The 21,302-nt window shown below is 37.2% G+C and overlaps 7 protein-coding genes across 9 annotated transcripts; 4 read left to right on the top strand and 3 right to left on the bottom strand.

The window, feature by feature from the left end:
• The first annotated feature begins 2,714 nt into the window (after positions 1 to 2,714).
• On the top strand, positions 2,715 to 4,809 carry LOC17898552 (transcription factor MYB1R1). Its single transcript, XM_023789061.1, has 4 exons — positions 2,715 to 3,168; positions 3,351 to 3,559; positions 3,931 to 4,299; positions 4,480 to 4,809. The coding sequence occupies exons 1-3, from the start codon at positions 2,865 to 2,867 to the stop codon at positions 4,282 to 4,284; spliced, it is 867 nt and encodes a 288-aa protein (XP_023644829.1). The 5' UTR covers positions 2,715 to 2,864; the 3' UTR covers positions 4,285 to 4,299; positions 4,480 to 4,809.
• A 100-nt stretch (positions 4,810 to 4,909) lies between these two features.
• Positions 4,910 to 7,033, top strand: LOC17899532 (probable myosin-binding protein 5). The gene is made up of 2 exons (XM_006306010.2): positions 4,910 to 6,610; positions 6,698 to 7,033. The coding sequence occupies exons 1-2, from the start codon at positions 5,221 to 5,223 to the stop codon at positions 6,895 to 6,897; spliced, it is 1,590 nt and encodes a 529-aa protein (XP_006306072.1). The 5' UTR covers positions 4,910 to 5,220; the 3' UTR covers positions 6,898 to 7,033.
• A 573-nt stretch (positions 7,034 to 7,606) lies between these two features.
• LOC17897103 (germin-like protein subfamily T member 2) lies at positions 7,607 to 8,485 on the top strand. Its single transcript, XM_006304632.2, has one exon. The coding sequence runs from the start codon at positions 7,687 to 7,689 to the stop codon at positions 8,353 to 8,355; it is 669 nt and encodes a 222-aa protein (XP_006304694.1). The 5' UTR covers positions 7,607 to 7,686; the 3' UTR covers positions 8,356 to 8,485.
• A 1,035-nt stretch (positions 8,486 to 9,520) lies between these two features.
• On the top strand, positions 9,521 to 10,310 carry LOC17896785 (germin-like protein subfamily T member 1). Its single transcript, XM_006304621.2, has one exon. The coding sequence runs from the start codon at positions 9,522 to 9,524 to the stop codon at positions 10,182 to 10,184; it is 663 nt and encodes a 220-aa protein (XP_006304683.1). The 5' UTR covers position 9,521; the 3' UTR covers positions 10,185 to 10,310.
• A 253-nt stretch (positions 10,311 to 10,563) lies between these two features.
• On the bottom strand, positions 10,564 to 12,005 carry LOC17900209 (transcription factor MYB35). The gene is made up of 3 exons (XM_023777033.1): positions 11,673 to 12,005; positions 11,456 to 11,579; positions 10,564 to 11,375 (listed from the first exon to the last, which is right to left on the bottom strand). The coding sequence occupies exons 1-3, from the start codon at positions 11,788 to 11,790 to the stop codon at positions 10,691 to 10,693; spliced, it is 927 nt and encodes a 308-aa protein (XP_023632801.1). The 5' UTR covers positions 11,791 to 12,005; the 3' UTR covers positions 10,564 to 10,690.
• Positions 12,006 to 12,587: 582 nt separating this feature from the next.
• LOC17899423 (DDT domain-containing protein DDR4) lies at positions 12,588 to 18,436 on the bottom strand. 3 transcript variants are annotated; one of them, XM_023789450.1, is made up of 12 exons: positions 17,595 to 18,436; positions 17,377 to 17,487; positions 16,406 to 16,492; positions 16,279 to 16,316; positions 16,119 to 16,200; positions 15,799 to 15,905; positions 15,559 to 15,715; positions 14,686 to 14,778; positions 14,403 to 14,526; positions 14,252 to 14,294; positions 13,937 to 14,140; positions 12,588 to 13,858 (listed from the first exon to the last, which is right to left on the bottom strand). In XM_023789450.1, the coding sequence occupies exons 1-12, from the start codon at positions 18,045 to 18,047 to the stop codon at positions 13,063 to 13,065; spliced, it is 2,295 nt and encodes a 764-aa protein (XP_023645218.1). In that variant the 5' UTR covers positions 18,048 to 18,436; the 3' UTR covers positions 12,588 to 13,062. The 3 variants fall into 3 exon arrangements, with proteins under 3 accessions (XP_023645218.1, XP_023645219.1, XP_006303817.1); XM_023789451.1 differs by having other exon boundaries at positions 13,949 to 14,140; XM_006303755.2 differs by having other exon boundaries at positions 12,588 to 13,852; positions 13,949 to 14,140.
• Positions 18,437 to 19,138: 702 nt separating this feature from the next.
• On the bottom strand, positions 19,139 to 21,078 carry LOC17899791. The gene is made up of 2 exons (XM_006307050.2): positions 20,546 to 21,078; positions 19,139 to 20,339 (listed from the first exon to the last, which is right to left on the bottom strand). Exons 1-2 carry the CDS (start codon positions 21,026 to 21,028, stop codon positions 19,242 to 19,244), a joined length of 1,581 nt encoding a protein of 526 aa, XP_006307112.2. The 5' UTR covers positions 21,029 to 21,078; the 3' UTR covers positions 19,139 to 19,241.
• Between the last annotated feature and the right edge of the window lie 224 nt (positions 21,079 to 21,302).

Here is a 21,302-nt window from a genome sequence, read left to right as displayed (position 1 = left end):
GTTTTACAACTGTATGTCTATATATAGTTTATCAAATAAACTCATATAACAAAACTTTACCAAAATAGCATTTACTTAAAAATCGTAATTTTGTAAAAATAACTCCGCACGTACGTGCGGGTCCATCACTAGTAAATAATTGAAATCAAATATGTTTTTTACTTGTAAAATAAATAATATTTCATAAAATTTTATCTCCAATATTAATATTATAATAATCATCAAATAACCGTAACCGTATTTAACCGTAACCGTAATTAACCGTAACCGTATATAACCGTAACCGTCTTAACCGTATATATAATGATTAAGGTTATGGTTAAAAAATTATAACCGTTAACCGGTGGTTAATTAACCATAACCGCATTAACCGTAACCGTGGTCATGCCTATCGCTGTATCGTTTCTTTGTTTACTTCTTTTACGTGAAATGAAACCAAAAAAAGCATATCGTATGATGCAGACTGTGTCGTTCTATTGTGGATTGTTAGATTACAACTACTTTACATTCTTATGTATTTTGTAATACATCGTTCATGTTGCAAAACATATAAAGAACGTTATAAACATATTGTACGTTAATAGTTTCTTGTTGTTGCCGTGACCGTGTGTAGCAACTCTTAAGGTTTTCAGATGCTATAAAGGGGTTTGGGCTTGTTAAGTGGGAAGTGGGAACTTCATTCGATCTTTTAAAACCTGATTGAAGAAATATTATTATTTTTCTGTTTTGAAGTAATCAATCATGTAATCTCTCTCATGATCCACGCCTTCTTCTAAAATCCTCATTTGGGAAAGTCACATACTCATCCAATTTGGTTAAAGCGAGAACTCAAAGGAGAAAAGTATGCTTTTTGATGGGTTTTTTATAAACTACTATACTTTTACTTCATCATCTTTCTGTGCAACCAAGTAAAGGTAATGGTGGCTTTCGTTCCTGACCAATATTTGTGCTTTTCCTTTTTCACCAAAAATGTTTGAATAATATTTATAAGATTTTTATTTATTTTAATCTTTGTTAACATGCATGTTGTTGAAGTTGAATCCCCATACTTAAACTTGGATGGCATATATGATCATGACACCACGTAAGTAAAAACTACTACCTAGAATAAAAAGTAAAAGTTCATATATACTTTTCTTTACTTCTTTTAGCTAATCATCTCTTTACCAATCAAAGTAGAACATTGAGAGAAAAGTAATGAAAAGTATAAAAAGATTGGAAAAGGAAAAGAGAGAGAGGCGATATAGATATACAAGGCTAATTTGGTGTGATTAACCAAGATTGGAGAAGCTCATCATGCTCTTCTTTCTTCTTAAACCGACGTTTTACACCAAGTACAATGAAGTTGGTTCTTACATCATTAAAAGATTTCAATGTTAAAAAGTATTAAGATCATTGAAATTTGAAAGAAATTTGGTTAGATTGATGATATCTTGTAATCATTTACTTACAAATAAGAACATTTAACCGACTGTTAAAACATTGATCATATATAAACATATATATTCAGCATAAGCATTATCCAAATATATTGTGTGAATTCAATCATTTCTTCATTTTATTTGAAAGAATACTGTTATACTGTACTTTATGTAATTTTATTTTATTTTGTTTGAAGTATGGAATTTAGAGATATAGTGGTGTGCAATGTGAATTGATCAGTTGGAAAACCTTGAGGATATTCATATATTAATCACTCTTCTAAAGATATATATGGTTTTAAAAGGACAACTAGTAAGGGGAATTACACTTTTAAAAGGCAATTAATTGATGGGCAACAATATAAATGAAAGAATTGATAGATACATAAAATATTAAAATTATAAAAAGATGAGGATATGTCATGTGCTCCCATTGGCCCCATGTCTTTGATCATCATATAATTTGATGCCACAATTTGGAATATCCTTTTGATTAGTACGTAGTTTATCAATCATTTACTTAGTTATTAACACCGAAGTAAATTGTCGTGTAAATAAAGCATATTGAAGCTATGTTGGAAGTATTGTTATAACATGCAGGTTTGAGTTCTCCAATGTAACTTATGGTGATTCCTTTGCAAGTTAGCTAAAACCAGGTTGGATGTAAATTGGGAATCGCACTAATGGCCAGGGAGTTGACCAGATTCGTTTACATCTCACTATAGTATACTATAAAACACACACGTCACTTATAATAGTACTTACCAATTTATACGATCAACAGTTTTTATAAACCACACCATTATAAATCACATAATTCATCTCCCTACTACTAACTTACAGAGTTTCATGCATCATGCGCACAATGGCATACGTGCGCTTTACCAACTTTTCTCATTTCTATATTGAAATGTTCAAAAAAAAACAACAAAAAAAAAACCACAATAGAAAACATTTTTATCTTGCGTGTGAGAAGGCCGTCGAGACACTTTCAATTTTTGATTAAACAAAGAAAAAAAAAGGCACTTTCAAGAAAAATTAACAGAGAACGAGAGAATATCGAGAATATGTTATTATATATATCCAAATAGTAATACATAAAATAAAATAAAAACGATAAAAATAGAGAGACAAGGCGGTGACGGAGGAAACGAGTGACGAACAAATGATAAATAGACACATCTAACGTTATCGTAACAACAACACACATAGCACAAGACAAGAGTGTAAGTAATGCCACGTGGCTTATATCGTGTTTTATAAAACTAAAGACAACAAGGGAGAAGAAGAAGAAGTAAAGCTCTCTCTCAGATCCACTCAACACCTCCTCGTCTCCTCCTTATTTGTACGGTTCTTATTAAAAACAGGTTCCCAAAGGGTAAATCCAAAAGCGACGCAAGGGCAATATCGGAAAAAGTATTTTTTTCTCCTTCATTCTTATTAATGGCCGCCGTTAGCAGCTCGTCGGAGACAGGAGACAGTGGCGCCGCCGGGAAGAGAGATGAGATCATGTTGTTCGGTGTTAGGGTTGTTATCGATCCGATGAGAAAGTGTGTGAGTTTGAACAATCTCTCTGATTACGAAGAAAAGTCTTCGCCTGATGATGAGATCCCTAAGACTGTCGTCCCCGGAGCTGGTGATGGAGATGATAAGAACGAAACGGTGATCGTCGCCGACGGTTACGCCTCCGCCAATGACGCCGTTCACATTTCCTGTTCCTCCGCCGGTAATCGAGAGAGGAAACGAGGTACAGATTCTGATGATGATTGTATTATCATCAATCTCTCGTCTTTGGTTTGATCTTATCCAATTTGTGATTGAATCTATGCATGTTGGATTTTGCCTAGTTGATTGATTTGGTGTTTGAGCTATGGATTTTTGTCGTCTCTGTTTGTTGATTTTTTTTTTTGTGTGTGTGAACAAAATTAGGAGTTCCATGGACTGAGAATGAGCACAAGAGGTTCTTGATTGGGCTGCAGAAAGTGGGAAAAGGAGATTGGAAAGGCATATCTAAGAACTTTGTGAAGAGCAGGACTCCTACTCAAGTTGCTAGTCACGCTCAGAAGTACTTCCTCCGACGAACCAATCTCAACCGTCGCCGGCGAAGATCTAGCCTTTTCGATATTACAACCGAGACGGTAACTTTCTAAGCTGAAGATAAGATTGAGATTCCTTTCACCTTTATCCATTTCTTTCCTTATTTGTCATATCTGAGTGAATAGGTGGGTAGATGATAGGATTTAATTTTTCTTACTTTCTTTGTGTTCTCTGCTTTTTGAAAGCTCTTTCCTTTCTTAGAATTCAATTTGTTTTTAGGATTTCCTCTTTAGAATCTAAAGACAAAAGTTAATACGGAGAAGTGTCATAATGGTTTTGGTCAAATCTGGTATATATCTTTGAAGCTGTACTAGTAAGTGGACAAATCCAAGATTGGAGTTATGGATGGAGATTTTATTTATCAGACAATAATGGTAAGTGTGTGACAGTTAGGTTTGATTTGTTTTATCAGGTCACAGAGATGCCCATGGAGCAAGATCAGACTCAGGAGAACTCACCACTACCTGAAACCAATGTTAGCTCTGGACATCAAGTTATGCAAGTTGATGCTGAAGTTGCTGTGATGACAAAAACTGAGTCTTCAGCACAGACGTTCAATCTCAACGATTCATATCTGGTTCCAGTAACCTTCCAAGCAAATCCTGCATTCAATCTAAACACAGAGGCTGCTCCGCTTTCTCTCAACCTTTCTCTGGCCTCCTCATTTAATCTTAACGAGCAACCAAACTCAAGACACTCTGCGTTCACGATGATGCCAAGCTTCAGTGATGGAGATAGCAATAGCAGCATCATCAGAGTTGCTTAGACCTTAAAATCCAAGGTGAATCTACAAGACCTTGCTTCTTTATTTGTTGCTATGTTGTAGTAGTAGTAGTAAATATTAGGTATAAGATACTAAAAGAAAGATCCGTTGTTCAAAGTCTTCGGTCTTTTTTTTTTAATCTTTCTTTAGTCCTTACTGTGTCAAACTTTTATGTATTGTGTCTGAAAAAATAATCAGGGGAAAAAACAGAACAATAACAGAGGAAGGCTGTAGGGATGGACGAACTGTGTTTAGGGTTCTTCATCATCTTCGTCTGTTTGTAATACTCTCTGGTCACACTCACACACACTGTTATGAGTCGTTTTCTGCTGCGTGTGGTTTGTTTTTGTGGTATGTAAGTTAAAACAAACAAGTCGTGATTCTCATGTGGCCCATCTCAATCAATGGTTGGTGATTTGTGGGGTTTTTAGGCTTTTGTATATCTTATCTTTTTGGGGATAAGCTAAACTGTATGTATGGTTCGTCGAATATTTTATCTTTATCTATAATGCCATAATAGTGTTGCCACTTTCATGTGCCACTTTGACTTTGGTGGATTTTTGTTTTCTTTCCCTAGCAATTAGCAAACACCTTTTCTTTTTTTCTTTTGATTAGAGCAGTACATGATAATTAAGGGACATGATTATTCAAATCAACAGAACTTAAATTCTTAAAGAACAGCTCTAATTTTGTCAATCTTCATTATCTGCGCTTAGCCGTTATTTCAGGTATTTTTTGGTCAATTAAATTCTTCCCCCAATCCCAAATATAGAAGACTAAATAATAAAAGGTCACAAGCTCTGTTTTTTTTGCCCCCTTCTGCCTCCATTTCAATCTTCATGTAACCTTTTTAGATAATTTCATCTTTTTCTGTTTCTCTTCCTGTTAGTTTCTCTGTGTTTGCTTCTATCTTCGTGATCGCTTTTTGCAATCACAATAATGTCTAACCGTTCCTTCAAGAATTTCATAGAAGATGAACTTGGAACATTCCCACAGTTTTTAGTCTACGCTCTTCTTGAATGGATCCTCATCATTATCCTCTTCATCGATGGCTTCCTCGCTTTCTTCTCCAACCAAATTGCTAAATTCTTCGATCTCCAAATTCCCTGTCTTCTCTGCACTAGACTCGACCATGTTCTTGTCAGGAGAAACCCTGATTTCTATATCAACGACTCGATATGCGATGTTCACAAGAAGAATGTCTCATCTCTCGCTTACTGTCATGTTCACAAGAAACTCTCTGAGATCAAACGGATGTGTGAAGGATGTCTTCTCTCATTTGCCACCGAGAAAGAATCAGATGTTGATACTTACAAGTCACTTATCGGAATCTTACATAAGGATCTTGAGCTTCTTATCGATGACGAACGTGAGTTTCAATTGGCATTTCCAGTTACGGGTTCTAAGAAAGATGATAACCTTTGTCAGATTGATCACCGAGCTAACAATGGCAACAACAGGTTTCAGCAACAGCAACATTGTTCTTGTTGTGGGGAGCTATTGAAGGTGAAATCAGAGAAACCAAAGAATACTAATCAATCTTTCTTTGGTGCTCCTAGTCCTTCTCCTAGAGTTTCATTCAATCAGAGAACAGTGGATATGTCTCACATGAAATACGCAGAATCGCCCGAGGATGAAGATGCTCTTAACACGAAAAGCGAATTGGTGGATTCATTCGACGAGAGAACTCCGAGTTTCGTAAAAGGAGGCAATAAATTCTTTGGGATTCCACTTTCTGATTCGGTGCAGAATAGTCCGCGATGGTCTGTTCGATCTATGAAGAAATCGCTGACTGATCAGAATGGTTTGGAGAGCGAAGTGTTGGATGGAGATTCCATACTTCACCATCTAAATAGACAGGTTAGATTGGATCGTAAGTCGCTGATGGATTTGTATATGGAGTTAGATGAAGAGAGGAGTGCTTCAGCTGTTGCAGCAAACAATGCAATGGCTATGATCACGAGACTTCAAGCCGAGAAAGCTGCAGTTCAAATGGAGGCATTGCAGTATCAGAGAATGATGGACGAGCAAGCAGAATATGATCAAGAAGCTTTGCAGTCTATGAATGGTTTGTTGGTTAAGAGAGAAGAGGAAATGAAAGAGCTTGAAGCTGAAATTGAAGCTTATAGATTGAGATATGGATTGTTGGGAGAAGAAGACGAAGAAAGAGGAGAAGCACAAGAGTTTCTTGATGAAGAAAACAATGAAACTAAACCGGTCTCAGATGTGACTGTTTGTTCTTCAAATCATGAAGATGACTTGGAACAGATGAAAGATTTAGTTGAGGAGTCTACACCTACCAATGGTGTGGTCATAGAAGAAGACAAAGGTAAGCGTTTCATGGTTTATATGTTTCTTTAAGAATCTTTCTTTTAGAAACTGTCTGAATCTTCTTTTTGTTTGCATTTTGAAACAGCAAATGGAAGCAGAAAAGATTTGTTAGTGAAGGAAATTTCAGAGATAACAGAGAGACTAAATGCAATTGAATCAAAAGGTGAACTGTTGCAGCAAATTTCAGATGTTTTAGATGTTAGTGAAGGAGAAGCAATTCTATTACAGATATCTCAGAATCTGCATATGCTTCGTAGTTTCATTGAAATGCCATCAGAATCATGAATCTGTTTACTTACTTCTTCTATCATCAGAAGAAATCAAAACAACATCCATGTATCAAATCTGTATGTAAGTGTAACTGATACTGACATTTTTTTTAAACCACAGAACAAGCAAAAAAAAGCATTTTGTTCTGCCTTGTCTCTTACTTCAGATTCAGTCTTGAACCTGTTTTTCTTATTAAAAAACATGGTTGATGCTTTCTTTGATAATACATTGAATCTAAGACTCTGACGCCAAGTAATTATCTTTCCTAATTAAAAACAATATATATGAAAATCCCACTTTAACAAACCCATAAAGACTTGACCCAGCCAAAATATTAGTATTAAACAAGATCTCACATTTAGATTCTTACCCACTAATTCCATCATGGAAAATCGTGCATTGTCGACCAATGACTCTCATATCTGTGATCTGAAGTCTGAACTTGTCATATTTTTCTAAAAGACATCATCAGCTCAAGTCTTGGAAGTCAAGATGCATCTTATGGCTAAGCAAGAAAGTTTTCTCTGTTTTACAAATGACAGTTTAACCATTAACTTTGAAATGTTCTTCAGATTGCTTCTTACGACAAAATCAATCAATTAGAAAAAAATAGTATCAAACTTGAACTATTGATAATAAACAAACAATATTTTCATGCCCATTTATGTACCTCAACCAATCTCCAATTATTTTTCTAGACAAAAAATAGAAGAAGTCGAAAGAAACTTGGCCAAAGACCAAAATAAACCACTATATATCTAGAAAACAGAGGATGCTCTGTTTCATCATTCTCAATCAATAGCTATGACTACTACTACTCTCCAACTCTCTTCTTCTCTTTTAAAGTCTTTCTTTCTAACGCTCTGTCTCTTAGTAATCCCATCTCTCTCATCTGATTCTGATCCTTTGCAAGACTTCTGCGTTGGCGATCTCAAAGGTTCTCCTTCCATCAATGGCTTTCCTTGCAAACCAGCCGTCTCCGCTTCTGACTTCTTCTACTCCGGGTTAAGTGGTCCTTTGAACACCACAAACGCTAACGGGATAGCCGTGTCTCCCGCCAACGTCTTAACTTTTCCAGGTCTAAACACTTTAGGACTCTCGATGAACAACGTTGAGTTCGCTCCAGGCGGTGTAAATCCGCCTCACTCGCACCCTCGTGCAACCGAAGCTGGAGTTGTGATCGAAGGATCGGTTTTTGTGGGGTTCTTGACTACTAACAACACTCTGTTCTCGAAGGTAATACATGCGGGAGAGATGTTCGTTGTCCCTAGAGGATTGGTTCATTTCCAATGGAATGTTGGTAAAGGGAAAGCGCGTTTGATAACCGCTTTTAACAGTCAGCTTCCAGGATCAGCTGTTCTGCCTAATTCTCTCTTTGGCTCAAACCCTACGATTCCAAATGCGGTTTTGACCAAAACGTTTAGGACTGATGATGTTACTGTCAACAAACTCAAGTCCAAGTTTGCTGTTTGATATGTGTTTTGGTTTCTCAAATGATCTTTTTCAGTTCGATTTTATGGCAATAACTACTTATGTGTAACAATTGGTATGTAAAATGCAAAAACAAAAACAAAAACATTAATAAGATTCATTTCTTTCTCTCTATTATAGTTTTTCTTCTGAAGATTTTTTTTTTTTTTGGTTGCAATGTAAACAACTTGAGTAAAGGAACTCATTCTTTATCATGTTTACCAATTTTTTAGGATTTTTGTTGATTCTCTGAAAGTATAATGATGATGCCAAGTAATCAAATCATTTGTGCAAATGTCACTCTTAGAAACCTTAAATATATCATTAGGCTACAGTAGGGAGAACTAGCCTAAGAAGTTTCACTCTCCATAGTTTAAATTCCGCTTCCAATGTCGGAAAAAGCCATCACTGACAGAAGAGAGTGGATAGATGCACAAGAGCATCGTTCAGTCAGTCACCCATACATTCACATTACGTGAAGCGGTCTCCTCTTCTTCGTTGCCTAAAATGTAATATAGATGCATCATGGAATGAATACATGGATGCTTGTGGAGTTGGATGGGTGCTAAGAGATGACAAAGGCACTGTCAAAATGAACGCAGCTCATGCCAATGCCATCATATACTTTTCAAATCTAAAGAAGCCAAAAGGGCCTAGCTCATCTTTTCCGATTTATAATACTCTATCAGTCTATTGGATGATTGTACTCCCATTGTGTAAACCGAGGTTGAGATGAATGTTCACAACATTTGTATTCAGTAATTTTAATGATAGTTGGTAAGTTTGAGGTTAAAAAACCTTAAAGAAACATTATCAACAAATGCTAGTCAATGAAATTCAATAATTCAACTCTTATTTAGATTCATACCAACGTATGTTATTTATTTATTACAAGTTCCTTCCTTACGTTATTACCAGATGGTTTGAAATGGTCTGGTGATTACTTGTCTTTTCCATTGCTCCTTACGACCAAATTAACAATACAAAGTTAAATGAACATCAAGCTTGAACCATTCCTTCTCCATTCATCTCAAATTTCTCCAATTTTAATGTTATTTTTTTACCAAAAAACAAGAATGAGTCAAAATAAATTTTTCCAAAGACCAGAGTAACCACTATATATCTAGAAAACAGAGGATGCTCTGTTTCATCATTCTCAACCAATAGCTATGACTACTTTCCAAACATCTTCATCTCTTTTCAGATCTTTCTTTCTAACACTTTGTCTCTTCGCAATCCCATCACTTTCAGCTGATTCGGATCCTTTGCAAGACTTCTGCGTTGGCGATCTCAAAGCTTCTCCATCCATCAATGGATTCCCTTGCAAATCAGCCGTCTCTGCTTCTGATTTCTTCTACTCCGGCTTAGGTGGTCCCTTAGACACCTCGAACCCTAACGGCGTAACCGTTGCTCCTGCCAACGTCCTAACCTTTCCAGCTCTAAACACTTTAGGACTCTCGATGAACAACGTTGAGCTAGCTCCAGGTGGTGTGAATCCACCTCACTCGCACCCGCGGGCAAGCGAAGTAGGAACCGTGATCCAAGGCTCGGTTTTTGTGGGGTTCTTGACTACCAACAGCACTCTGTTCTCAAAGGTTGTGAATGCGGGAGAGGCGTTTGTTATCCCTAGAGGATTGGTTCATTTCCAATGGAACGTTGGCCAAGTGAAAGCGCGTATGATAACCGCTTTTAACAGCCAGCTCCCAGGAGCCGTTGTTTTGCCTAATACTCTGTTTGGCTCGAACCCTGAGATTCCTAACGCAGTGTTGACCAGAGCGTTTAGGACTGATGATACAACTGTGCAAAACCTCAAGTCCAAGTTTTCTGGTTGAATCTTGTAATTTATGTTTTCTGTAACGATCCAATAACCGTATACGCTCTGTAATAAAAGTCGGTATGAAAATTCGATACTATACATTATACAATAATAAGATTGATCTCTTTCTCTCTTTTTTAAAGTAACTCATTCAACTGTCCAGCTCTTGTGGATTTATTTAGTTAAATCATTTGTGAAAAGTCTCTCTTAAAAACCTTAGAGAAGTTATAAACAACTGAATTCAATGGAATCATAAGTCAACTCTTAATTATTCAGATTTTTTCAGCTTAATTAAATAATTACCACATGTTTCCTACGTTGGCACAATCATACACTCAAAACTTTCAATTGATGCTGTGAGCAATCTCAAGACTAAGTTTGCTCTTTGATTCATGTTTATGAATGAAATCATTTTGATTAAGTTTGTAACACAAATAGAAAAATCGATGATTAATGGGAACCTCACTCTCTCGTTATTAGATTGTTTCTTTATTTAGTAGTTGAGAAGAGGAAGAAAGATCACTAAAAATGGAAAGGGTTCTCCAAATAGCTGGGAAATCCCAAGAACAACTCTTTTTCTTTAGCTATAATCGATTCAACGAACCCGTTGCTCGAAGATTCTTCTTCAATCTGAGAAGCTATTGTTGATGTATTAGCCATCGTAGCTGCTGCTACCTCAGAGAAGTCGTTGCCGAACAAATTGTCTAGTTCTTGAGGATGATGCTTCTGTTGGTTTTCATGGAAGTTTTCTTGGTCAAGAAGAAAGTCAGACCAAGTGAAGTTAATATCTGAATTCTCCTGAGCTATGGTGGAACAAGTTGAAGAGAACAATGGAGGCGACGAATTAGAAGAAGAGGAAGAGGCGTACACAAACGTAGAATCGGGCTTGCCTTGGTTCGATGACTCGGTCATAAGCTTGATGGCTTGTAAATGAAACATGAGATCTCCTGAATCATCAGGTTGTTGTTGATGAGCATCATCGTTGAGCGAGTGATTAGGTCCAAGAGGTCTGCCTTGGTTCAAGGGACTAGGGTTTAGGTTCCCACCACCATTGATGTTGCCGTATTCAGCAAGTACGTGAGAAAAGGGACGGTGAGTGACATGATCTATCCCCATTTCAGACAGTTTCTTCTTTAGTTTTGTGTTCCAAAATATCTTCACTTCTTCTTCTGTCTTTCCTGGTAAATGTTGTGCAATAAGTTGCCATCTAAATCCCCACAAACAAAATAATCAGAATCTGCCAAATCGTCAAGGAATTTTCAGAGTAAATTGCGATATATGCACAACCTGCTTCCCATTGCTGCGTGCATCTTGATGATCAGATCTTCTTCCTCAGAAGTGAAGCTCTCATTCTTTGTTCCTGAATGATCAGTCTTTCTAACTCTGCAACTCTTCCCGCATCTCCTAAGTCCTATAAAATGTTCATACACATATACATAGATATATCATACTAATTAACATCATATCCGTTTTTGTAAAAGAAAGAGAAACATGTTTTTGTAACCTATTTTCTTAGGAGCTGCAGATCCGTTTTTGGACGCAGACGCAAACGCAAACTTTTGGGTGGTGTCTTCTTCGTTTGTCCAAGGATTCTTTGATTTTGAAGAGCAAGATCTCACCATTTTTCCTTTAAAAGAAACACAAAATAAATGGAAGTTAATAGTATAGGAGAAATATATTTAAAGCTGTGAAGAATGAGAGGCATGCAATAATAATACAAAGGGAGTGTTGTGAAGAAGGAAGGGAGTAGGCAAAATGGGTTTAGAGGTATAAGAAGCGTGTGTGGCAAGAAAGGCATGAATATATTTTTCATCTTTCTTAAATTACATACGCATGATTCTTTAATTATATATAAAACTATTATTTTCATCTTTATTTTGCCACATCTTTCATTCCAAAATCTCCAAAATTCTTCAAAGAATAAACTTTTGGTTCCAAGTTCTTTAGCACAACTCATTATAGGTTATTAAAGAATATGTTACCTCATATAATTAAAGAGGGTACAAAGCCTGGAAGTGAATAGCAAATATTATATTGATTTTCTAAAAGAAACATAAGTAATCTTTTAGTGAGTGATTGACATATACAAGTTTATCATAGTAGTAGTAAAACGGTAATGTAAAAGGGAAAATACTTGGATAACCTATGATAATGAATTAGTGATCACATCAAGTTTCTTTTTGCAATCATAAACCTTTTAAACCGGTTAATTCAATAACTAATATTTTCTTTCAAGACGAAAGACATATGTATAAAACATAATAAGTATGTATATTATCCACATACCAATTTATCTAAAATCTAAGTTATTAAGCATGTAACTTCATGGGCTTTGAAGCTCTCAATATATGGCATGTGACGAAGCAACAGCAGTTTCACAGCCTTTAAAAAAATTTGCTACATGACACGTGTACCGCTATACCCATAATCTGATAATCACATTCAGCAAGTCTCAAAGCTGCGTCGTTTACCAAAATCTTAGAGACCTTAAACGTGTTCTTATGGTCAATACAAAAGTTAGAGAAAGTTACTTGTACACTAATGATAAATTCCATAAAAACATTAAACAGCTCTTAGGAATATCTGGTTCACCCTCTTCATTGTTTCTTTCTTCATGGTAAGAAAAAAATGACTAACCTAATCTACACATACCTCTTCGGCCTCCACAACAATCACCTCTTCAGTTATCAGCCGAATTTGCCTGAAGTACTTAAAACAACAACAAGAAGGCAGATATGCTTGAATGAAGAAAAAGCCAATGGAGTGTCTCTTACCGTTTTAACTTTCCTCAGCAAGGGGTTTATGCCAGAAATAACTCGTGAAATCTTACTTATCATACAATGGTGATTGACCAGAGGGTGCTTTAAGAGGCAACGATAGGCTCTCTGTCTTGCTTATGAATGGTCTGTCTTATCATCATCCTTCAATACTGTACTTGGACCATCGTCAAAACCAGATACAGGGGCAAGCTCGTTTAAGTCAAGGTAACGCCTTTTGCCTACTACACCCTCAGCTTCTTCTTGGTCTTTTGTGCCGTTTGATTTCTTAAGTTGATTATTCTCTTTACCATATGCTGTCTCTGCATTGTCATTGACCTCTCTAGGCTCTTCTTCTTCTACTTCTTCACCTGACTTTGTTTCTGGGTCATTTGCATTTTCTTCAGAGTCCTGACTTCCCATTGTGAATTCCCCATTCCCTGTTTCATCAGAATGTTCATCTGGCTCAACCAACCGCTTACGTTTCGCCAATCCTGTTGCTTCTTTGTCAGATTCTGAGAGCTCATACTGTTGGTAATCGATTCTTGTGGCTCTTTTACTACGTCTCAGGCCTGGCCGAAAATCATTTGACCTTGATCTCGGCTTAGTTTCTCTTCGTGGCATTTTCTTAACCTTCCGGGGTTCATCACTATCTTCTTCGCTTGCACTTAGAGACTCTTCTTCATCTTCTTCTTCTTCCTCTTCCTCATACTCGGCATTGTCTTCATCCCATTTGTACTCCTCATCTCCCTTCTCTTCATCTCCTTCTGAACCACTCGAGAGCTTCTTCTGTTTACGCTTCCTCAGGTATTCTTCATCATAAACTGCTTCACCGTAAATGTCGTCGTCACTTTGAAACTCTACCTCATTGTCTGAAACAGTTTCAACAAAGTCTGTAGCTGAATACCGTTGGGGTCGTTGTCTGCGCCTGTTACTGCCATGACATATAACTTGTTAATTCAATCTAAAGTTTTGTAAGTTCTGGAGGGGAAAAAGGGGAGAAGAAAAATACACTGTGTCTTGCCTTCTGTCCAGAGATTCATCTCGCTGCTCATCAAAATCATCATAATCAGCAAAATCAGAAGATCTCGCAGATGCTGTATCGTTTACAGGCTCAGAAGGGTGGGTTGAACTGGTCGATCTGCCATTCGCAAGAGCGTCCAATCTGGCAGATTCTCTTCTGTGGAGAGGAGGTTCTGGTGATGGTTGTTTCTTCCTGAGATATCAAGAAAAACAAATAGAATATTAAAATAGACAATAGATAATAGTCACCAAATAACAACTTTAAGGGAAACAAATAGCAGAGAATGTTAAATGCAAAGCGTACTTTGTTATCTTGATAGCTTCATTTATGGACTTATCATAATCATCTGCAATAATATTCAAAATTAGTAAACCTCTTCAGCCCAGTAGAGATCAAGATGGATCTTTTATGCCAAAAAGAAGCACAGTGGATTTTAACAAGATCATAAAGTTACCAAAAGTGTATCTAACTGGCTTCCTATCACGGAGAGAACGTCCAGCACCAAGACCGTCAACAACCAAAAAGTTATCAAGGAGAAGAGCCTGTCTGTGTTGCTTTTTCAGCAGTTTTTCTTTTCTCTGGCAGTAGGAAAAAACATTCATGATGAATATATGCAGTTAATAAGAATTATCAGCCATATGAATATGCGCTTAGTAATAGACTAATAGACTTTATTCTACTGTAACCAAGACGGACAACAGAAAAAAAGAAACGGAAAAACTAGAGCAGACTGGAACCTTGTGTTCTTTTTCTATCTCAGGAAGCATATCTTTCATTAACTTCTTCCCTAGAGAAACTTCAATTCTACTATTACTTTGAAGAAGTTTTTCCTGCAAAACAAAGAGACACAGCATCTCAATCCACAGTAAAGACATGGAAAGTTATACTTATTGTTCATTACATTAGTTTGGTCCATCACAGAGATCGAAAGTCAAAAGAAAAGAAGTTCAGTCCAAAACATAAGTTTCGACAGAATAGTATAGCCATTAGGTACTAAAAGCATTGAAACGGATCCACAATATAAAGTTGTTTGTGTTCACCTTCCTAACCATATAATAAATTGCAACAAAATTTCCTCAGAAAGGACATCCCTGAAAATTAAGATACTGGAACACTAACACAAACAACATACTACTAACTTACTATATATCCAACTATGTACCTAGATCAAAATAGACTCAACTTGCACATGAGCCCTTTTAAGCGAGTTCTTAGAACTACTAACAATTTAACTTGATTCACTCAGAGTCACCAAAGATACTAATGATAACTTTGCAAGCAATCTATATGCACCATCCTTTGAGTAACAAATTCTGGGAAGAAAGTTACATCCATCCTCTAAAAGTAACTGTTTCTCCAAATACATTTTTCTCAACCTATAGAGACTAATCCCATTTTTGCAATCTACAAAATTCCATCAGTAAAGAAGATTAATATTCGATGCAAGGATAACACTAGCTTCCACGCCAGTCTAACCATCACAATCACATCAGAACCAAGCTCCCAGATTCAATAGCAAGAATTAATTACAGATTAACTAGACAGACATATAGAAATATCAATCTATCTATCTGGCAATTGAGAACAAATTAATTGTAAAAGAGACTTACAGAAACGTCTTGGAATTCATCAAAATTAGTGGCAACCGTTTCCCATTGGTATGTTATGTTAGGAAGAATCTTGGAACCCTTTGTTTTGACCTTCAACACTTCTGCTTTCCTTATTTCCCGATACAAGCGGTGACCAATTAAGGGATCATCCTCATACCTTAATTAAGAAACAAACAGGTGCAATATCAGAGATATGCAAACAAGAAAGTCCTATTTAGGTCTTTTCTCTTTAGTACAGACCAAAAATTAACTCCATGTGAATCACCCCCAACGCGATCTTTGCGAAAAACTGACAGATGCACGCCAGTTTTAAGAGAGTTGTCAATATAGCTCTTGATATCATCTTGCTGTAAAAATTCACAAAACCCATCGAAGCTGTAAGTGCTAAAACCATCGCATCAGCGAGCTCTGAAAATGCAATTTTAACTGCAGTGCTTTACAAAATAACAAAAATTTTAAAGGATAAAACAAGAGCAGCAAATAATACAGGAGTGGTACACCAATACAAGTACTATTAATCGAGATTTGGATAACAGATCGACATACAGTAGCAACAATACCTCAACGCGTATATCACATAAAGCTTTCAAAATCACCACACGAATGGCTGGATCAAGATTCTTGTACACTTCAATCTCCCGCCTGTAAGATTAAGCCGAGAAGCTCATAAATGCATCACTAATGAGTTCCCATGATATTAAGAAAATTATAACAACCCACCCTTGCGAGGCAACAATAGGGAGGTCCCCTTCTGCAACCTAAATAAGTAGGTGAAGTTCATGTCAGAACATGATATAATGCAAAAATTACTTCATTTATCATGACAAAGAAGGTTTACAATCATTACCCAATGCCAGCTATCTCTTATTTTTCGGCACAAGACAGTGACCCAGGTATCACGTGTGAGGGCCATTCGAGTTACAGGAGGAATGGCCTGCAAATTGAAAATAAGTAAATGGTATATTGCTCAACATTTGAAGCAAATTTAATACTTCATAGTAGTGAAGAATATATTTGATTCCAAATAATGGTTGATTATCATCCACATAAACCAAAAGAAATTGCTGCAGTTTAGAGTATAAAAGTAATAATTACGTACACCAAATAAATCATGATATCACAACAGTGACCAAGGACTTCAATCAGGGAACTCTAACATGATTCAAGAAAGCGCTTCAGACAGAGATATTAGTGATCTGCACTTACAAGCCTATAAGGTACCTAAGACGGAAGCTAGCCAAAAACATAGATGCTATCTATTGGTCGATTAGCTACTCAGCCAAAATAATTTGAAACCACGAGTCCTACAATCCGAACTGAGAAAAACTCAGTAAGTTCATGATACAATTGAACAAGTTGGCAGCCAGTGAAACACGATTACAACGGGAAGCTGATATTTCATCTGAACTAGAGAAAATATTCCACTTTGAAAGAAAATTGCAATCTAGTGAGATATTAATACATCTTTAACAGGTCCACTTCTATTTCTCATTGGCCACAGCACCCAGGATTCCATATAACATCTACACTTTTAACAGAATCTTCTCACACAAAGGTCAAAAGGAAGGCTAAATTTCTGTTATAGAACCATTCAATATGCCCAAAGAAAGGCTATCACTAGTTTTCGTACTAAAAAGAGGCAGCAGTCGGTTAAGAGCACACAAACAAGTTGAGTTCATATCAATGAGACAACCTCTAGTACTACATTGAACTTAATACAAACAGAAATCAAAATGAATGAGGAGAAAATAAGAAAGACACGAGTAGAACACTAAAAGAGTAGGAAAGAAGAGAGTAATGAATGACTAAAGCACCAACCTTTAGGAGAGGAATATGAATATCACTCAAAGTATCGTTTGGAGAAAGCAGGGCCGTTTCAAACTCCTCGGCTGAAAACTCGGCATTGATTTTCAAAAGCGGTCGAAATACCTTCACCATCCATAAAAAGAAACAAAAAAAAAAAAGGAGAAGTGGGTGAGTTACTCATTGGCAGCTGAAGAAGAAAATATCACATTGAAGGAAAAGAGAGAGCTCACATGCAAGAAATTGAGCACAGAAGCAAGTTCCCACATGGAGCGAAGATTCCATCGCGGCATCTGGGAAGGTTCCGGTGGAGGAACAAGAGAAGTAACGATTTTACCAGAACTTCCTCCAGCGGCACATTGCTGCTTATTATTCTCATCATCACCAGCGTCCTCATCTTCCTGGTGATCGCCATCCGCATCCTCATCCTCCTCCTCCGCCACCTCTTCCCTACGTCGATGCTGCTCCCGTTTATGCTCCTTCTTAGGAGGCTTATGCTTTCTCTCAGCCGCCTGTAGCTCCTGAAGCCGCTGCTGGGCCCTAAGAGTACAAGCACGTGAAGGACGCGTTCTCCTAAGCGTGGAAGGCTCCTCCGTGGGAATTTGGGTGGTTTCAATAACGGGAGCTACATCTTGGGCGGGAGAGTGAGGAGATCGGTCAGGGACGATTTCGGAGGAGGAACCCATCGGGAAATCAAAAGAGCGCGAGAGAGAGAGAGATTAAAATTAGGGTTTGTTTTTTTTTTGGGGTTAAAAATTAAGATTTTGTAGGGAGAGAGAGAATGAAAACCCTTATGGCATTGTGAGGGAAATCGAAATCGGTAAAAGAGAAGCGGAGGAAGAAGAAGAAAAGCGAAGGAAGGTCCAAATGCGTCGACTGGTGTTTTTGGGTTACAAAACGCTGTCGTTTCAAGGGTTCATGTCCGGGAGAGGAGACAATCTGAGGAAAAAAGTAGAGAGATTTGATGGTAAAATAAATGTCAAAATAGGTCTCTCTCTGAGAATGAATGAATCGATCAGAGGCGAGTGAAACACGATGAGAGGAGAGAAATAAAGGGTTCACAGTTTTATTAATTAGGGCTCTCCACACTTATATATTTATGGTTTTTATTATTATTAGGGAAAATATATGGCTTTTGTGGATTTTAGAAACTGATATTCTGATTTTCTGTAAAAATTTTGAATTTTAAATAACTATATTATGAAATCAGTACGACTTTTTATATAGTTCTAATTAGTAAATGTATAATATAGTTAGAAAAATATATATAGTCCGCATTTTTATAAAAGTATGTTTTTCCAACTACTAATCGCCGCAACATCGAATGGGAGACAGGTTAAGATTGATTTTTTTTATTTTTTTCTAAAGTAACTCTCTATTTATAGTTTACAAAGATAAATAGTAAATACTGATTTGGGAAATATAACTAGAAGAAATACTTGACAACTGAAGTAATCCATTACAAGATGAACATGATTACCAAAGGATTCTCTAAATAGCAAAGCTGATCATTAATGATCTTCTCAATCGGTCCAAGGAAGTCAAAGATCTAACCTTGGTTCTTACATTAATACTTCATTTATATCACACAACTAAGTTCCATTACATGGCCTAAATCACAAACATAATCAAACACTAATGTAACTCATAAATTTTCCATTGTAAACTTTTCCGAGAAACAAAGAACCACACACAAGTGTGTATATATGCACTTGTATTTTTACACCGTGTATATTTTACAATCATTAGTTTACCTACAATTTCTTTACCAAAAAAAAAAAGTTAACATACAATTTCTTTTTAACAGATATAAATACCAAATTCAAGTGGCACTGTACATTATTATGTACCTGAACATTATTATTCACAAGTCACACCTCTTATCGACGACGAAACCTCTTCTCGAAGATCTGTCGATATAGCGTCTTTGTCCGAAAAACCAACACACATGAGACAAGAAATCCGAGGAAAGCCACCGACGCAATGATCACAAATGACAACCGGAAACAATGAGGACCGTAACATGTGTTACCTTCTCCGGTAATGGTATGATCATAGATATACCCAATCAATCTTACAGAAAAGATATACGAACCCATAGGACTAGCAATCGAAATGGTGTTGTAGATTGTGCCCATGTGCTTAACCCCGAACAGTTCTGACGTTATTGTTGGCATCAACGACCATTGTGAGCCATAACATATGCCTACGATAATCGAACCGGGGTAAAGATTTCCTTGGAAACCGGAGGATATAATTAGATGACCTATGGTCATTGTTCCAAGAGTTGTAGCCATTATCAACGGACGTGGCCATCCTTTTCTGTGTAGCAGTAGATCCGAGACATAACCACCTCCAAACCGACCAATAAAGTTCCATATACTCCATAAAGCCAACAATGCACTTATCTCAATGCTAGAGTATCTAAGAGACTCGCCTATTTGTCTGATGTTGTTTATCGTCGAAATCCCTGAACCCATTCCACATACCATTGCAAGAAACAACAACCAGAAGTCTACATTACGCATAGCTTGTAAGAGATTCAAGCTTTTGTCTTCACTTAGCATCAAGATCTCCCCAGAGGTTGTTGCTTCCAGATTTTCTACCAGAGGGGAATAAACAGGTGATAATGGTTTACTGTCTCGGTGTGCTCTTATCGCAATTAGTAGAGGCGATGAAAGCACAACGAGTAGAACTGCAAGCGTGACGGCATTGGCCCATGATGGTAAACTTAAAGTGCTCTTTAGAATAATAGTGATCATAAGGTAAGCTGCAATGATAAGTGACAAAGTTGATAAACCATCTAAATGCTTCTTCTCATCAACCGTGCTTGTCTCATATATTCTGACTAGAGGCATCACCAAGACAGAGAGAAGTGAAGGTACTATGGCAAGTAGAAGAATAAAAGTCTTTGGATCTCCGGGGCATATTGTTTCATACAACTGAATTAGCATTGCTCCACTTAGACCAACAAAACCCTGCCAAGTGCGACGAACGCAAGACATAAAAAGCTTAGTGGCAAAAGATGACTGGCATATATCTTTTCAATTTCTAGCGAACTATGCTCCCCTGTTCTGTGAGGTTCAATTCAACTAACTAATAATGAAGACTTATATCAACCTTCAGGAGCCAAAGAACTAGGCATAAAAATTTCATCAAAAGGTTGAGTCTTTTTAGTTTTTACCTTCATAATGCCAACGGCAGTGCCACCATAATCAGCAAAATTCTCTAAAGAGCTCACAACATTGGCCGTGTTAAGAAACGTCAAAGACTGCGCTGCTATGAGCATAAACATACACATAACCGGAACCGGAGGCCGCCATATCAAACCGGTAACAGATGCCCACATCAAGAAATAACCGGTGAAGTTCAAAACCGCTCCGATCAAAATCGCCACCCACGGTCCTCCTCTTCCTCGGCCTTCCCGTACATGACGGAGACGGCTATTTGAGGTGGCTGCAGTGTAGACAAGTCCCGATAAAACTCCGACGTTACCCCCAATGTCTTTGAAAACAGAAACCGTATCAAGGGTTGACTGGTCGTAAGATTGAGTTGACTTTAGGATGGCGGAGTAGATTCCGAAGGTGTAGGAACCTCCTAAGGTGCACTGGATCCATATGCTCGCCGTCATCGCCATCCATTTCGTTCTTAGTATCTCCGTCGCCATCTTCCGACAGAGAGGAAAAAGTTTTTCACTTCTCCACCTCTTGGCGCAAATTGTTGTTGACACATGCACGCACACACGAACGAAATCCAGATATTTTTTTCGTTTGAAACAAAAATCAATAATTTTGTTATTAGCAATTATTAGCATCCATTTTATTGGGCTTTTGGCAATTGTAATAACTGATTAGGCCCGAGACAGAGACTGTTAAGGCACGCTGTAGCCACATGACGCCACGTGTAGGAGAGCAAGACGGAACGGGGAAGATTAATTTAAC

The sequence above is a fragment of the Capsella rubella genome, unplaced genomic scaffold (assembly GCF_000375325.1).
Source record: "Capsella rubella cultivar Monte Gargano unplaced genomic scaffold, Caprub1_0 scaffold_1, whole genome shotgun sequence".
NCBI classification, from domain to species: domain Eukaryota; kingdom Viridiplantae; phylum Streptophyta; class Magnoliopsida; order Brassicales; family Brassicaceae; genus Capsella; species Capsella rubella.
Note: the sequence above shows the minus strand (reverse complement) of the source record. Positions and strands in the feature narration are given on the sequence as shown.

Excerpts from the sequence above, each read along its gene's own strand:
- LOC17899423 (XM_023789450.1), bottom strand. The coding sequence starts at position 18,047 with ATGGGTTCCTCCTCCGAAATCGTCCCTGACCGATCTCCTCACTCTCCC. Across the intron at positions 16,317-16,405 it reads TAAGAGATAGCTGGCATTGG|GTTGCAGAAGGGGACCTCCC; the intron begins GTAATGATTGTA and ends CTACTTATTTAG. Across the intron at positions 14,295-14,402 it reads GCCAGTTAGATACACTTTTG|ATGATTATGATAAGTCCATA; the intron begins GTAACTTTATGA and ends ATATTATTGCAG.
- LOC17899791 (XM_006307050.2), bottom strand. The coding sequence starts at position 21,028 with ATGGCGACGGAGATACTAAGAACGAAATGGATGGCGATGACGGCGAGC. Across the intron at positions 20,340-20,545 it reads CTGCCGTTGGCATTATGAAG|GGTTTTGTTGGTCTAAGTGG; the intron begins GTAAAAACTAAA and ends CGCACTTGGCAG.
- LOC17900209 (XM_023777033.1), bottom strand. The coding sequence starts at position 11,790 with ATGGTGAGATCTTGCTCTTCAAAATCAAAGAATCCTTGGACAAACGAA. Across the intron at positions 11,580-11,672 it reads TGCAGCTCCTAAGAAAATAG|GACTTAGGAGATGCGGGAAG; the intron begins GTTACAAAAACA and ends AACATTTTATAG. Across the intron at positions 11,376-11,455 it reads CACGCAGCAATGGGAAGCAG|ATGGCAACTTATTGCACAAC; the intron begins GTTGTGCATATA and ends GTGGGGATTTAG.
- LOC17898552 (XM_023789061.1), top strand. The coding sequence starts at position 2,865 with ATGGCCGCCGTTAGCAGCTCGTCGGAGACAGGAGACAGTGGCGCCGCC. Across the intron at positions 3,169-3,350 it reads TAATCGAGAGAGGAAACGAG|GAGTTCCATGGACTGAGAAT; the intron begins GTACAGATTCTG and ends GAACAAAATTAG. Across the intron at positions 3,560-3,930 it reads TCGATATTACAACCGAGACG|GTCACAGAGATGCCCATGGA; the intron begins GTAACTTTCTAA and ends TTGTTTTATCAG.
- LOC17899532 (XM_006306010.2), top strand. The coding sequence starts at position 5,221 with ATGTCTAACCGTTCCTTCAAGAATTTCATAGAAGATGAACTTGGAACA. Across the intron at positions 6,611-6,697 it reads GGTCATAGAAGAAGACAAAG|CAAATGGAAGCAGAAAAGAT; the intron begins GTAAGCGTTTCA and ends ATTTTGAAACAG.
- LOC17896785 (XM_006304621.2), top strand. The coding sequence starts at position 9,522 with ATGACTACTTTCCAAACATCTTCATCTCTTTTCAGATCTTTCTTTCTA.
- LOC17897103 (XM_006304632.2), top strand. The coding sequence starts at position 7,687 with ATGACTACTACTACTCTCCAACTCTCTTCTTCTCTTTTAAAGTCTTTC.